At 46.2% G+C, this 17,241-nt stretch overlaps 1 protein-coding gene across 1 annotated transcript in view; it reads right to left on the bottom strand.

Moving 5' to 3' along the window:
* The window catches only part of LOC128691982 (polypeptide N-acetylgalactosaminyltransferase 14), a 194,903-nt gene that overhangs the window by 171,843 nt on the left and 5,819 nt on the right, over nucleotides 1–17,241 (bottom strand). The window contains exons 6-8 of the mRNA XM_070085357.1: nucleotides 14,091–14,192; nucleotides 12,745–12,812; nucleotides 8,673–8,738 (exon numbers count right to left, since the gene is read on the bottom strand). Coding sequence (XP_069941458.1) covers nucleotides 8,673–8,738; nucleotides 12,745–12,812; nucleotides 14,091–14,192 — 236 coding nt within the window. The remainder of the gene's footprint in view (nucleotides 1–8,672; nucleotides 8,739–12,744; nucleotides 12,813–14,090; nucleotides 14,193–17,241) is intronic.

Genomic DNA, 17,241 nt, shown 5'->3' with positions numbered 1-17,241 from the left:
TTGATACTACAGTGATTTTTGTTGATATTACATTGATTGTTGTTGATACTACAGTGATTGTTGTTTTTACTACAGTGATTGTTGTTTTTACTACAGTGATTGTTGTTGATACTACAATGATTGTTGTTGATACTTCAGTGATTGTTGTTGATACTACAGTGATTGCTGTTGATACTACAGTGATTGTTGTTGATACTACAGTGATTGTTGTTGATACTTCAGTGATTGTTGTTGATACTACAGTGATTGCTGTTGATACTACAGTGATTGTTGTTGATACTACAGTGATTGTTGTTGATACTACAGTGATTGTTGCTGATACTACAGTGATTGTTGTCGATACTACAGTGATTGTTGTTGATACTACAGTGATTGTTGTTGATACTACAGTGATTGTTGTTGATACTACAGTGGTAGTTGTTGATACTACAGTGGTTGCTGTTGATACCACAGTGATTGCTGTTGATACCACAGTGATTGTTGTTGATACTTCAGTGATTGTTGTTGATACTACAGTGATTGCTGTCGATACTACAGTGATTGTTGTTGATACTACAGTGAATGTTGTTGATACTATAGTGATTGTTGTTGACATACAGTGATTGTTGTTGATACTACAGTGATTGTTGTTGATGCTACAGTGATTGTTGTTGATACTACAGTGATTGTTGTTGATACTACAGTGAATACTGTTGATACTACAGTGATTGCTGTTGATACTACAGTGATTATTGTTGATATTACAGTGATTGTTGTTGATACTAGTGATTGTTGTTGACACTACAGTGATTGTTGTTGATACTACAGTGATTGTTGTTGATACTACAGTGATAGTTGTTGATACTACAGTGATTTCTGTCGTTAATACTGCAATGATTGTTATTATAGTGATTGATGACGATACTACAGTGATTGCTATTGATGCTACAGTGATAGTTGTTGATACTACAGTGATTGTTGTTGATACTGCAGTGATTGTTGTTGATACTACAGTGATAGTTGTTGATACTACAGTGACTGCTGTTGATACTACAGTGATTGCTGTTGATACTACAGTGATTATTGTTGATATTACATTGATTGTTGTTGATACTACAGTGATTGTTGTTGATACTACAGTGATTGTTGTTGATACTACAATGATTGTTGTTGATACTTCAGTGATTGTTGTTGATACTACAGTGATTGCTGTTGATACTACAGTGATTGTTGTTGATACTACAGTGATTGCTGTTGATACTACAGTGATTGTTGCTGATACTACAGTGATTGTTGTTGATACTACAGTGATTGTTGTTGATACTACAGTGATTGTTGTTGATACTACAGTGATTGTTGTTGATACTATAGTGAATGTTATTGATACTATAGTGATTGTTGTTGACATACAGTGATTGTTGTTGATACTACAGTGATTGTTGTTGATACTACAGTGATTGTTGTTGATACTACAGTGATTGTTGTTGATACTACAGTGAATGTTGTTGATACTACAGTGATTGTTTCTGATACTACAGTGATTGTTGTTGATACTACAGTGATTGTTGTTGATACTACAGTGATTGTTGTTGAAACTACAGTGATTGTTGCTGATACTACAGTGATTGTTGTTGATTCTACAGTGATTGTTGTTGATACTACAGTGATTGTTGTTGATACTACAGTGATTGTTGTTGATACTACAGTGATTGTTGTTGATACTACAGTGATTGTTGTTGAAACTACAGTGATTGTTGCTGATACTACAGTGATTGTTGTTGATACTACAGTGATTGTTGTTGATACTACAGTGATTGTTGTTGCCTCACTGTGACAAACTATTTCAAAATCAAGAGAATAAGCGTATATGAGAGAGAGTCTCAACACCATCAATGTACGTCTCTCTCTCTCTCTCTCTCTCTCTCTCTCTCTCTCTCTCTTCCTCTCTCTCCTTCTCTCTTATTCAACCACTTCAGAACTTTTTTCATCTTTGTCTCACGTCTTCTCTGGTTTGTTTGTCGAAGACTTGAAGCGTTCTGACACCCCACTCTCCCCCACACTCTCCCCAACACTCTCCCCCACACTCTCCCCAACACTCTCCCCCACTCTCTCCCCAACACTCTCCCGCACACTCTCCCCAACACTCTCCCCCACACTCTCCCACACGCCACAAAGGGGGCAGGATACAGGATACAGACCGGGACAGGATACAGACCGATAGCGCTAACGTCCCATATAATAAAAATCTTTGAAAGGGTTCTAAGAAGTAAGATCACCACCCATCTAGATACCCATCAGTTACACAATCCAGGGCAACATGGGCTTAGAGCAGGTCGCTCCTGTCTGTCCCAACTACTGGACCACTATGACAAGGTCCTGGATGCTCTAGAAGACAAAATGCAGATACAGTAAACACAGAATTTGCAAAAGCCTTTGGCAAGTGTGACGATGGTGTAATAGCGCATATAATGCAGGATAAAGAAAAAACAGGAAAAGTTGGTAGATGGATCTATAACTTCCTAACAAATATAACACAAAGAATAACAGTAAACAGAGTAAAGTCTGAGGCGGCTACGGTGAAAAGCTCTGTTCCGCATGGCACAGTACACGCTCCCATCCTGTTCTTCATTGTCATATCTGACATAGACAGGGATGTAAGCCACAGCACCGTGTCTTCCTTTGCAGATGACACCCGCACTTGCATGACAGTGTCCTCCACTGCAGACACTGCAAGGCTCCAGGCGGACATCAACCAAATCTTTCAATGGGCCGCAGAAAACAATATGAAGTTCAGTGATGAGGAATTTCAATTACTCCAATATGGAAAAGATGAGGAAATTAAAACTATATCAGATTATAAAACAAATTCCAACCACACAATAGAGCGAAAAACTAATGTAAAAGACCTGGGAGTGATCAAGTAAGAGGATCTCACCTTCAAAGACCACAACATTGTATCAATCGCATCTGCTAGAAAAATGACAGGATGGATAATGAGAACCTTCAAAACTAGGGATGCCAAGCCCATGATGACACTCTTCAGGTCGCCTGTTCTATCTAGGCTGGAATATTGCTGCACACTAACAGCACTTTTCAAGGCAGGTGAAATTACTGACCTAAAAAATGTACAGAGAACCTTCACGGCGCGCATAACGGAGATAAAACACCTCAATTACTGGGAGCGCTTGAAGTTCCTGAACCTGTATTCCCTGGAACGCAGGCGGGAGAGATACATGATTATATACACTTGGAAAATCCTAGAGGGATTAGTACTAAACCTGGAAACCAAAATCACTCATTCCTCCAATGAAGAGCATGGGTACCACTAGCACGATAAGAGACAACACAATAAGTGTCAGTGACCCAAGACTCTTCAACTGCCTCCCAGCATACATAAGGGGGATTACAAACAGACCCTTGGCTGTCTTCAAAAAGGCGCTAGACATGCACTTCAAGCCAGTACCTGGCCAGCCGGGCCGTGGTTCGCACGTTGGGTTGTTTGCGGTTAACAGTAACAGCCTCGTTGATCAGGCCCTGGTCCACCATGAGACCTGGTGACAGACCGGCCGCAGGGGCGTTGACCCCCGAAACCCTCTCCAGGCATGCACACTCTCCCCCACCCTCCCCTCCTCACTCTCCCCCACACTCTCCCACACACTTTCCCCCACACTCTCCCACACTCACATTCTTCTCATTTTTCCCCACACTCTCCCACAGTCTCCCCACAACAATCTCTCCCACACAATCTTACAAACTCTCTCACACACTCTCCTCCACACTCCCCCACACAATCTCCCCCACACAATCTCTCTCACACACTCTCCCCCACACAATCTCTTGTGCACACTTTCCCCCCTCACAAACTATCCCACACAATCCCCCACACACAATCTCCCCCACACAATCTATCTCACATACTCTTCCCCACACAAACTCTCCCACACAATATCCCCACACAAAACTCTCCCACACAATCTCCCCCACACACTCTCCCTCACACAAACTCTCCCACACACTCTCCTCCACACGAACTCTCCCACACACTCTCCCCACACAAACTCTCCCACACACTCTCCCCCACACAATATCTCCCACACACTATCCCCACACAATCTCTCCCACACACTCTCCCCCACACAAACTCTCCCACACACTCTCCCCCACACAATCTCTCCTACACACTCTCCCCCACACAATCTCTCCCACACACTATCCCCCACACAATCTCTCCCACACTCCCCCACACAATCTCTCCCACACACTATCCCCACACAATCTCTCCCACACACTCTCCCCACACAAACTCTCCCACACACTCTCCCCCACACAATCTCTCATACACACTCTCCCCCACACAACCTCTCCCATACACTATCCCCCACACAATCTCTCCCACACTCTCCCCCACACAATCTCTCCCACACACTCTCCCCCACACAATCTCTCCCACACACTATTCCCCACACTACACTACCACTACACCACCACCACACTGCCACCAAACTACCACCACACTACCACCACACTACCACCACTATCACCACACTACCACAACCACACTACCACCACCACCACACCACCACACTACTACCACATTACCACCACACTACCACCACACTACCACCACCACCACACTACCACCTCTACCATACCACCACCACACTACCACCTCTACCATACCACCACCACACTACCACCACTACCACTCTACGACCACGCTACCACCACCACCACACTACAACCACATTATCACTACCACCACACTGCCACTACCACCACACTACCATCACACTACCACCACACTTCTAACACATTACCACCAGACTACCACCACACCCCACCATACTACCAACGCACTACCGCCACACCCTACCAGACTATTAACACACAACCAGCACCACAAAACCACCATACAACCACCACACCACCAACACACTGCCACCACACTACCACCACCATCACCACACTACCACCACCACCACACCACCGCATTACCACCACACTACCAGCACTACACTACCACCATTACACTACCACCACCACACTACCACCACACTACCACCACATCACCACCACACTACCACTACCACCACCACACTGTCACCACCACTACACCGCCACACTGTCACCACCACCACACCACCACACTACCACCACCACCACCACCACCACACTGCCGCCACCACCACCAAACTACCACCACCACACTACCACCAGGCTACCACCACCACCACACTACCACCACACTGCCGCCACCACCACCACACTAATATCACCACCACACTGTCACCACCACCACACTGTTACCACTACCACACTACCACCACCACCACCACACTATCACCACCACCACACTGCCGCCACCACCACTACACTACCACCACCACCACCACACTGTCACCACCACCATACTGTCACCACCACCACAGTACCACCACCACCACACTGTCACCACCACCACACTGTCACCCCCACCACACCACCACACTACCACCACCACCACCACCACCACCACCACCTCCACCACCACCACAACCACCACCACCACACTGCCGCCACCACCACCACACTACCACCACCACACTGTCACCAGCACCACACTGTCACCAGCACCACACTACCACCCCACCAACACACTACCACAACCATCACACTACCACCACACTACCACCACCACCACACTGTCACCATCACCACCATCACCACTACCACACTATCACCACCTCCACCACACTATCACCACACTGCCGCCACCACCACCACACTACCACCACCACCACCACCACACTGTCACCACCATCACACTACCACCACCACCACCAAACTACCACCACCACCACACTGTCACCACCACCACCATCACCACCACCACACTACCACACTACCATCACCTCCACCACACTACCACCACACTGCCGCCACCACCAAAACACTACCACCACCACCACACTGTCACCACCACCACACTACCACCATCACCACACTGTCACCACCATCACACTACCACCACCACATCACCACACTGCTACCACCACCACACTGCTACCACCACCACACTGTCACCACCAATACACTGTCACCACCACCACACTACCACCACCACCACACTGTCACCACCACCACACTGCCACCACCACCACACAACCACCACCACACTGTCACCACCACCACACCTCACCACCACACCTCACCACCACACTGTCACCACCACCACACTGTCACCACCACCACACTGTCACCACCACACTATCACCACCACCACACTGTCACCACCACCACACTGTCACCACCACCACATTACCACCACCACCACCACCACACTGTCACCACCACCACTCTACCGCCACCACATCACCACCACCACACTGTCACCACCAATACACTGTCACCACTACCACACTACCACCACCACCACCACCACACTGTCACCACCAATACACTGTCACCACCACCACACTACCACCACCACCACCACACTGTCACCACCACCACACTGCCGCCACCACCACCACCACATAACCACCACCACACTGTCACCACCACCACTCTACCACCACCACCACACCACCACCACCACCACCACCACCACCACCACAGTGTCACCACCACCACACAGCCACCACCACCACACTGTCACCACCACCACACTACCACCACACCACAACACTGTCACCACCACTACACTACCACCACCACACCTCTATCATGCTACCACCACCACCACCTCCACCACCACACCACCACCACACTACCACTACACTAGCACCCCACCACCACCACCACACTACCACCTCCACCACCACCACACTACCACCACCACACTGTCACCACCACCACTCTACCACCACCACACTGTCACCACCACCACTCTACCACCACCACACCACCACCACCACCACACTGTCACCACCACCACACTACCACCACCACCACCACACCTCTATCACACTACCACTACCACCACCACACTACCACCATCCCACCACCACACTACCACCGTCCCACCACCACACTACCACCGTCCCACCACCACACTACCACCCCCACCACCACCACACTGTCACCACCACTACACTACCACCACCACATCTCTATCATGCTACCACCACCACCACCACCACCACACCACCACCACACTACCACTACACTACCACCCCCACCACCACACTACCACCCCCACCACCACCACACTACCACCACACTGTCACCACCACCACTCTACCACCACCACCACACTGTCACCACCACCACACTGTCACCACCACCACACTAACACCACCACCACACCACCACCTCACTACTACCACCACCACCACCACACTGTCACCACCACCACCACACTGTCACCACCACCACCACACTGTCACCACCACCACACTACCACCACCCCCACCACCACCACACCACCTCACTACCCCCACACTACCACCACCACACCACCACCTCACTACTACCACCACCACACTGTCACCACCACCACCACACTGTCACCACCACCACACTACCACCACCCCCACCACCACCACACCACCTCACTACCCCCACACTACCACCACCACCACACCACCACCTCACTACTACCACCACAACCACACTGTCACCACCACCACCACCACACTGTCACCACCAGTACACTACCACCACCACACCTCTATCATGCTACCACCACCACCATCACACCACCACACTACCACTACACTATCACCCCCACCACCACCACCACACTACCACCACCACCACCACACTACCACCACCACCACCACACTACCACTACACTACCACCACCACCACCACACTACCACTACACTACCACCACCACCACCACCACACTACCACTACACTACCACCCCTCCACCACCACCACACTACCACCACCACCACCACCACACTACCACTACACTACCACCCCAACCACCACACTACCACCACCACCACCACACTACCACTACACTACCACCACCACCACCACACTACCACTACACTACCACCCCCACCACCACACTACCACGTGTAGATAACAACGCGTCTGGGCTGCCAGACGTAAGCCTCCTACTTACAGTAAGGTACTATGTTAATTTACGGCGATGTAACTGAATCTGCATTAACAAATACTAGATTTTTGTGGCGGCCTAAAACAGGCAGTAACAACGTTGCTTTTCCGACGATGTTGAATCCGTGAAGAAATGCAATGTTCTGAGGAGACTCACCTCAGTGACGAGACTCACCTCAGTGACGAGACTCACCTCAGTGACGAGACTCACCTCAGTGACGAGACTCACCTCAGTGACGAGACTCACCTCAGTGACGAGACTCACCTCAGTGACGAGACTCACCTCAGTGACGAGACTCACCTCAGTGAGGAGACTCACCTCAGTGAGGAGACTCACCTCAGTGACAAGACTCACCTCAGTGAGGAGACTCACCTCAGTGAGGAGACTCACCTCAGTGACGAGACTCACCTCAGTGACGAGACTCACCTCAGTGACGAGACTCACCTCAGTGACGAGACTCACCTCAGTGACGAGACTCACCTCAGTGAGGAGACTCACCTCAGTGACAAGACTCACCTCAGTGACGAGACTCACCTCAGTGACGAGACTCACCTCAGTGACAAGACTCACCTCAGTGAGGAGACTCACCTCAGTGACGAGACTCACCTCAGTGAGGAGATTCACCTCAATTAGGATACTCACCTTGTCGTTGTTCATTCCTCAAGACTCGCACCTTGGGTAGACCAGACAGCAACAGACCATCCGAGGCTGTGGGCGAGACCAAATAAAAATTAAAAATCATACATACGTATAAACATAAAAAAATAGCATATGAGAGGCTTTTTCTAAGCAGAAGTGATATAAGGGGATGTGGGAGGGAGTATATGAAGAGTAAAAGAGAGGTGAAGAGAGTGGTGAGGGAGTGTAAAAAGAGAGTAAATGAGAGAGTGAGCGAGGTTCTGTCAACAAATTTTGCTGAGCATAAGAAAAAGTTTTGGAGCGAGATTAATAAGTTGAGAAAGCCTAGGGAACGAATGGATTTAAAAGTTAAAAACAGAAAAGAGGAGTTATTAGATGGGGAGTTGGATGTATTGGGAAGATGGAGGGAATATTCTGAGGAACTGTTAAATGTTGAAGAAATGAGAGCAGTGACTTCATGCATTGAGCAGGGAGTTATAACATCTTTTAGGAGTGAGGAAGAGCTGGATGTGAGTGTGGGGGAGGTGCGTGAGGCTGTGGGATTGATGTGATCAAGACTGATAAAGGGGAAGGTACCCAGGGATTGGCAGAGACCGTGCATAGTTCGTTTGAATAAAGGAAAGGGGGTTAAAAGAAAGTGTAAGGATTATACAGGAATACTCTTGTTGAGTATACTTGGTAAAGTGTATGGTAGAGTTATTATTGAAAGAATTAAGAGTAAAACGGAGAGCGGGATCATGAATAAACAAGGAGGCTTTAGGAAGGGTAGGGGGTGTGTAGAAAGTGTTTACAGTGAAACATAGGTGAACAATATTTAGATGAGGGTATTTAGAAAAGGCATATGATTAGGGTGGACAGAGGAGCACTGTGGCAGATGTTGCAAATGTACAGAATAGGTAGTAGGCTACTTAAAGAAGTTAAGTCCCGTAGCTCGGTTAGTAGCGCACTCAGCTCACACACACTGAGGTCTGTGGTTCGATCCCCAGTACGGGTGGAAACACTGGGGGCGTGTTTCCTTAAGACACCTGTTGTCCCTCTTCACTTAGCAGTAAATAGGTACCTGGGTGTTAGTCGACTGGTGTGGGTCGCAACCTGGGGACATAACCTAATTTGCCCAAAATACTTTGCATAATAAGGAACTTTCTAGAGAGTATGTCACTGATGTCAGCGAGGATTGTATAAGTTGTATCATGGAATTTAGAAATAAAGTTTATATAAAAGTTTATATGAGGATAGTGAGGCACAGGTTAGAGTGTGTATGAGAGAGGAAAGTTATTTTCCGGTAAAAGTAGACCTTACCTGGAGTTTACCTGGAGAGAGTTTCGGGGGTCAACGCCCCCGCTGCTCGGTCTGAGACCAGGCCTCATGGTGGATCAGGGCCTGATCAACCAGGCTGCTCCTGCTGGCCGCACGCAAGCTGACGTACGAACCACAGCCCTGTTGGTCAGGTAATGACTTTAGGTGCCTGTCTAGTGCCTTCTTAAAGACAGCCAGGGGTCTATTGGTAATCCCCCTTATGTATACTGGGAGGCAATTGAACAGTCTTGGGCCCCGGACACTTATTGTGTTGTCTCTCAGTTTACTCGTGGCGCCCCTGCTTTTCATCGGGGGAATGTTGCATCTCCTGCCGAGTCTTTTGCTTTCATAGGGAGTGATTTTCGTGTGCAAGTTTGGTACCAATCCCTCCAGGACCTTCCAAGTGTATATTATCACGTAGATCTCTTGCCTGCGTTCCAGGGACTAAAGATCAAGGACCTTCAACTGTGTCAAAACTGTCAGTGGTGACAATAAGGCAGGAGGAGGTGCATTTCCTTCTTAAATCGCTTGACCAAGAAAAGGCTGTGGGCCCAGACAAGTTGAGCCCAAGATTGTTGAGAAGATGTGCAGACCAGCTAGCAGCACCTCTAACTCGCATCTTTCGGCACTGTCTAGTACAGTGTAAATGACCCTCTCTATGGAAAGAGGCGAATGTAGTCCCTGTTCACAAAAAGAAGAGCAGAGCAGAAATCAGCAACTACAGACCAGTGTCACTCCTCTCAATCACTGGTAAGATCCTTGAGACAATAATCTCAAGACAAATGACAGAGTTTTTTGACTACCACTCACTACTTTGTGATCGTCAATATGGCTTCAGGAAAGGTTACTCTGCTGCTGATCTGTTGTTAAACCTCTCCACTAAGTGGCACCAGTCACTGGATGAATCCAAAGTCAGCTGTGTGGTAGCACTGGACATTGCTGGCGCTTTCGACCGGGTGTGGCACCAGGGCCTCTTAGCAAAACTTCAAGCACTGGGAATTGCAGGCTCTACGATATGTCTCCTCAGTGACTACCTTCATGGTAGATCTCTAAGTGTAGTTCTCAATGGAACGGAATCAGCAAGACATCCTACTGGGGCAAGTGTTCCACAAGGAAGCGTGCTGGGTCCATTGTTATGGAATGTCTACTTCAACGACCTTCTTCATCTCATCCCAGAATCACATGCATATGCAGACGACTGTACACTGACATTCACTTATCCAAGAGAAGAAATGCCAGCTGCTCTAAGCTACATCAATCACCAGCTGAGAGCTATATCAGCTTGGGGAAATAGATGGCAAGTAACATTTGCACCTGAGAAAACGCAAATGATGATCGTCTCTAGGCACCATGATGGTAATGCTGGTGCAGTAGTAAGGATGAATGGGAGGATGTTGGCACCTGGAGAAGTTGATATCCTTGGGGTGAAATTTGACTCCAAACTAACCATGAAGAACCATGTTGTAAATCTTGCAAACAAGGCAGCAAGGAAGCTTACAGCACTTCGCCGTATCTCCCATCTGCTTGACAGTAGGGGTTGCAAGATCCTGAACGAGGCACAAGTACGCTCGCACCTTGAGTATGCGCCACTTTCTTGGTTTGCCTGCCCCTCCTCTCATCTGCGACTGCTTGACAGAGTAGAGAACAGAGCAAGACGTCTCATCTCTCGCCTTGGCCCATCCTGGATAGATCTGTCATTTCAGCAGAGCCTTGAACATAGGAGGGATGTGGGTGGCCTTACTGTTATGTACAAGGCCAATATTGTCAAAATACCACACTTGGATCCACTTCGAGGACAGCGTGAAACAAGCTTTTATGCCACAAGACGGGCAGAAAGCAGCAACTTCACTCTGGCTATACCCTTCTCCAGAACATCACTCCATCTGAGATCATACATACCCAGGATGACTCGAGTATGGAACACATTCGTACAGGATAATGATGTCAACGAGATAAAGTCAGTTGATCATAAGAAAATGCTGGCCCACAGATGGCTCCAACTTCATCCTGTTTCCTACTTGTATGTCTCATAACAATAAAAATGCTTTCAAATGAGCTGATGTAGGTAACAGCTCTTAGCTTGCCAATAAAGTTAGGAATCCTTAACCTGTAAATAGCTGTCGATAAAGCTAGGGATCCTTAACCTTGTGAAACCCTGTGTAAAAAAAAAAAAAAAAAAAAAAAAAAAAAAAAAAAAAAAAAAAAAAAGGAGAGAGAGAGAAAGGAGAAAGAGAGGGAGGGAGAGGGAGATCACAAGACGGGCAGAAAGCAGCAACTTCACTCTGGCTGTACCCTTCTCCAGAACATCACTCCACCTGAGATCATATATACCCAGGATGACTCGAGTATGGAACACATTCGTACAGCATAATGATGTCAACGAGATAAAGTCAGTTGATCAGATGAAAATGCTGACCCACAGATGGTTCCAACTTTATCCTGTTCCCTACTTGTAAGTCTCATAACAATAAAAATGCTTTCAAATGAGCTGATATAGGTAACAGCTCTTAGCTTGTCAGTAAAGTTAGGAATCCTTAACCTGTAAATAGCTTGTCAATAAAGCTAGGGATCCTTAATCTAACCTTGTCAAACCCTGTGTAAAGAGAGAGAGAGAAAGAGAGAGAGAGAGAGAGAGAGAGAGAGAGAGAGAGAGAGAGAGAGAGAGAGAGAGAGAGAGAGAGAGAGAGAGAGAGAGAGAGAGAGAGAGAGAGAGAGAGAGAAAGAGAGAGAGAGAGAGAGAGAGAGAGACAGAGAGACAGAGAGACAGAGAAACACTCACAATTATCACTAGCGTCGTCCACCAAGATGATATCCTCCAGCAAGTCCTCGGGGGTCCGGTTCAGCACACTGGTGAGGGAGACAGGGAAACAAGGAAACAGGGAGGGACACAGGGAAACAAGGAGGGAAACAGGGAGGGAGGCAGAGAGACAGGGAGACAGGAAAACAGGGAAGGAGACAGAGAAACAGGAAGGAAGACAGGAAAACAAGGAGGGAGACAGGGAAAGAAAGAGGGAGACAGAGAAACAGGGAAACAGGAAGGGAAACAGGAAGGGAAACAGGGAAGCATTGAGGGAGACAGGGAAAGAGGGAGGTAGGGAAACAGGGAGGGAGACAGGGAGGGAGACAGGGAAACAAGAAGGGAGATAGGGAAACAAGGAGGGAGACAGCAAAACAGGGAAGAAGACAGGGAAACAAGGGGGGAGATAGGGAAACGGAGGGAAACAAGTAGTGAAGTAGATAGTGAGACGGATAGAGAGAGACACCAGGAAAGGAAGGAAGGGAGGGAGGGAGGGAGGGAGGGAGGGAGAGAATGAGGCACGGAAGAAAGGAGATAGAGGAAGGAGGCAGGAAAAAAATGATTTTAATATTAATTCTCACTTGGACAGTATTATTCAAAATATTATTGTCACTTAAACTGATGAAGCATTTCTCAGCTTATAAACAACAACAACAACAACAACAACAACAACAACAACAACAACAACAACAACAACAACAACAACATGCTAACACTTACACCTAAACATTAAGTGTGAAAATTCTCTATTTTATCAGCGGTGGTAAATTACCACAGGACAACACTACCCGCAAGACCCTCAGTCAGCGAAGTCTACATGTTACCTCATCTTCCTCTGGCGGTGTTGCTGCTCCTCTACCCAACGTCAACCAACATTTACTCAACGCTCGTCAAGCTCTTGTGAAGTAACTACAATGCAATGAACGTCAGTCTCTCATTCTAACCTTTTAAATATAGGATGATGGTTTGTGGGCTAGATTTAAGGACTGTTTTATGTTTCAACTTGAAGGAGATTACGGTTGATCCTGCGACTTCTACCTCCTGGGACAATTTTAATGTTGCTTTCCAGAGTTGCGGTTTGTAGGACAATGTTTTGTTTACTTACCTGAAGATGACTTGATCACTGGTACAAAGAGGAACTTACCTGGCTCACAAGGAGCGTACCTAGCCAATGAGTTTCTGAAGATATAATTGGTCACCTGACGAAGGAATGATTCATCTAAAGGAGTAAGTTGACTCTCCTGACAAGGAAATAACTTACGTGTACCTGAGGAAGGAGAAACTCAGGTGGACAAGAGAGTAATGTACCTGAGGGAGGCAACACTCACCTAACGACGGTGCGGAGGAGGGCAGACCTGGCCTCATTATGGAAGGTGATCACCACAGAGAGAGTAGGGAGGTCTTCGTCATCATAGTCCACCTGGTCACACCTGCACCATAACAACAACAACATTTTCCTGGTGTTCTCTAATGACAACATTTAGCAGAATATATATAATTTAAAGTTTGTGGTTTCCCACATAATATGAGATATTCTGAACTAGCTGCACTTATTGTTAAAGTTCTGTCCTTTGTTACGCCAGCACAGTTGTCTTCCGTTTCTGTTTTTTTACTATTCCAAACCTTGTATCCCCTTTTTCATCCGAATTTTTAGAGTCCTGATCTATATCCCGTATGTGTGAGTGTGCTTGTGGTGTTCAGACAAGGTTAACATACATTTAAAACCTACAGTTGAACTAAATAATCCATAAAATATGTAGGCTTTGGCTACAAATTATGTTACAGTGGTCTTCAGACTACACAGACATAAAGGTCACTTAAAATGCGCATTACAGAGATTTAACCTAAGATAAGCCAATAAAGTCAAAGAATGTGACGTACGAGGCTGTCTTATGAAACACATTCTAAGAAACGTAAACAAAAACAACAATTTAAGGGATATTCATCAGAGATGATCCCGGAGTAAACGTAAGCTGACGACTTGAGAAATGGTGATAACGAGGTTGTAAACGACTCCAGGAGTGAACATGATTCAACCCATGACATGACGGGGCTAAATCACTACCCTCCCATCATGGTATAAGTCACCGCCAGATCCAAATGACTAAGGTTCCGAGATCAAAAGGTATGCAGTAAAGATAAACCATACCACGGGTGGGGTTTGATCCGCGACGGTCTGGAGTTTTGAGACTCTCTGACCGCGGGATCAAACCCCACCGATGGTATGGTTTGTTTGCAATCGTGTCATTCCGATTTCGTGAGTCATGCAGTAAAGATGTTAGCGCATCAGCCTGTAAGTGCAGCGACAAACGAGTGAGAGAAGACAACATGCCGTCAACGTTACAGTCGGTGTTTACTCAAATAGCCGAAGAATTTTTCACTAAAAACTATTTAAACCCATTAAAAATCCAAAGTGTACGACACACTTGTGTCCTTTCCTGCACATTGTTCATATCATTGCACCTTCTACCTTTATGTGTAGGGCAATAATTTAATGTTGTGGAGGGAGTGTAAAAAAATATTCGTGGATGTCTATCTTGAGAGAGAGTGAGTGACGTGCGTAATGAGTTGCAGGAGGAGGTAGAAGTCCAACAACTGCTGCACAATATAGGTAATTTTGAAAAAGAAAATATATAAACATAAGGAACACCCTGAGCACGGCTCTGCTCCTGTAACCATAAGGACACGACTGACATTGTTTCACTCTAAACTAAAAGCTTATTGCTCTGTGTCTGTGTCATGTCTTCATGACCATCATTATTAGGCTGCTGTGTTCACTGCTGATATTGCTGTGTTCACTGTTACAGTTGTTATGTTCACTGTTGTGTTATTGTTAGTGGTGGTGTTAGTGTTGTGGTTAGTAAAAGAGTAAAATAAACCCACTGGTTTCAGACTATTGAACATCATACCAAAAGATATCAGAAACACTACTGGGACAAGTGTAGAAGTCTTCAAGCGGAAACTGGATAAGTATCTTGCTTAAGGGCCAGATCAACCAGGCTGTGCAGAATATGAGAGGGTCTGCGGGCCTCCAGCAGCAATATAAGAACATAAGAAACGAGGAACACTACAGCAGGCCTGTTGACCCATACTAGGCAGGTCCTTCACAATCCATCCTACTAGTAAAATATTTGCCCAACCCAATTTTCAACGCTACCCAAGCAATAAGCTTTCATAATTCTTTTTACTCATGTGCAAGTCCCATTCAAATCCAACCCCTCTCACTTATGTTTTTATTCAACCTAAATTTGAAACTACTCAAGGTTTTAGCCTCATTAACCCTACTAGGTAGACTGTTCCACTCATCAACTACCCTATTTCCAAACCAATACTTTCCTACATCCTTTCTAAATCTAGACTTGTCTAATTTGAATCCATTACTGCGGGTTCTCTCTTGGAGAGATATCCTCAAGACCTTACTAATATCCCCTTTATTAATACCCATCTTCTACTTATACACTTCGATCATGTCTCCCCTCATTCTTTGTCTCACAAGAGAATGTCTTCAATCTTTCTTCATACGGAAGATTTCTAATGCAATGTATTAATTTTGTCAGTCGTCGCTGAATGTTTTCTAACGAATTTATATCCATTCTGTAATATGGAGACCAGGACTGAGCTGCGTAATCTATGTGACGCCTTACTAATGATGCATAAAGCTATAGTATAACTCCTGGACTTCTGTTGCTTACACTTCTTGATATAAATTCCAGTAATCTATTTGCCTTATTACGTACGCTTAGGCACTGCTGTCTTGGTTTCAGGTTGCTGCTTACCATAACCCCCAAGTCCTTTTCGCATTCTGTATGGCTAAGTTCTACATTATTTAGGTATCTTTATTGAGGAAACGTTTCGCCACACAGTGGCTTCATCAGTCCATACAAAAGAGAATCTTGAAGAACAGGAGTAGAATGAGGTAATCAGTCCCTCAACCTTGAGTCGATGTGGTCAGTCCATCAAGATTGATGGACTGACCACATCGACTCAAGGTTGAGGGACTGATTTCCTCATTCTACTCCTGTTCTTCAAGATTCTCCTTTGTATGGACTGATGAAGCCACTGTGTGGCGAAACGTTTCCTCAATAAAGATACCCAAGAGATGCACATGTGTCTATTCTACATTATTTAGTTGATAAGTGCAAGGGTTATGAACATTCCCGAGCTCCAGAACTTTGCATTGATCTAAATTGAATTGCATTTGCCACTTTTCTGACCAGGAATTGAGTTTATGTAAATCTTTCTGAAGCTCCATGACATCTACATATGAATCAATTATCCTACCTATCTTCGTGTCATCAGTGTATTTGCTCATATCAATAGTAATTCCCTCGTCAAGGTCATTTATATATATTATAAACAACAATGGGTCTAAAGCTGATCCCTGTGGAACGCCACTTGTTACTGATCCCCACTCAGATTTAACCCCATTTATGCACACTCTCTGCTTCCTATTGGTGAGCCATGACTCGATCCATGACA

This window comes from Cherax quadricarinatus, chromosome 15 (assembly GCF_038502225.1).
Source record: "Cherax quadricarinatus isolate ZL_2023a chromosome 15, ASM3850222v1, whole genome shotgun sequence".
NCBI lineage: Eukaryota > Metazoa > Arthropoda > Malacostraca > Decapoda > Parastacidae > Cherax > Cherax quadricarinatus.
This window is presented reverse-complemented; position numbering and strand designations above follow the sequence as displayed.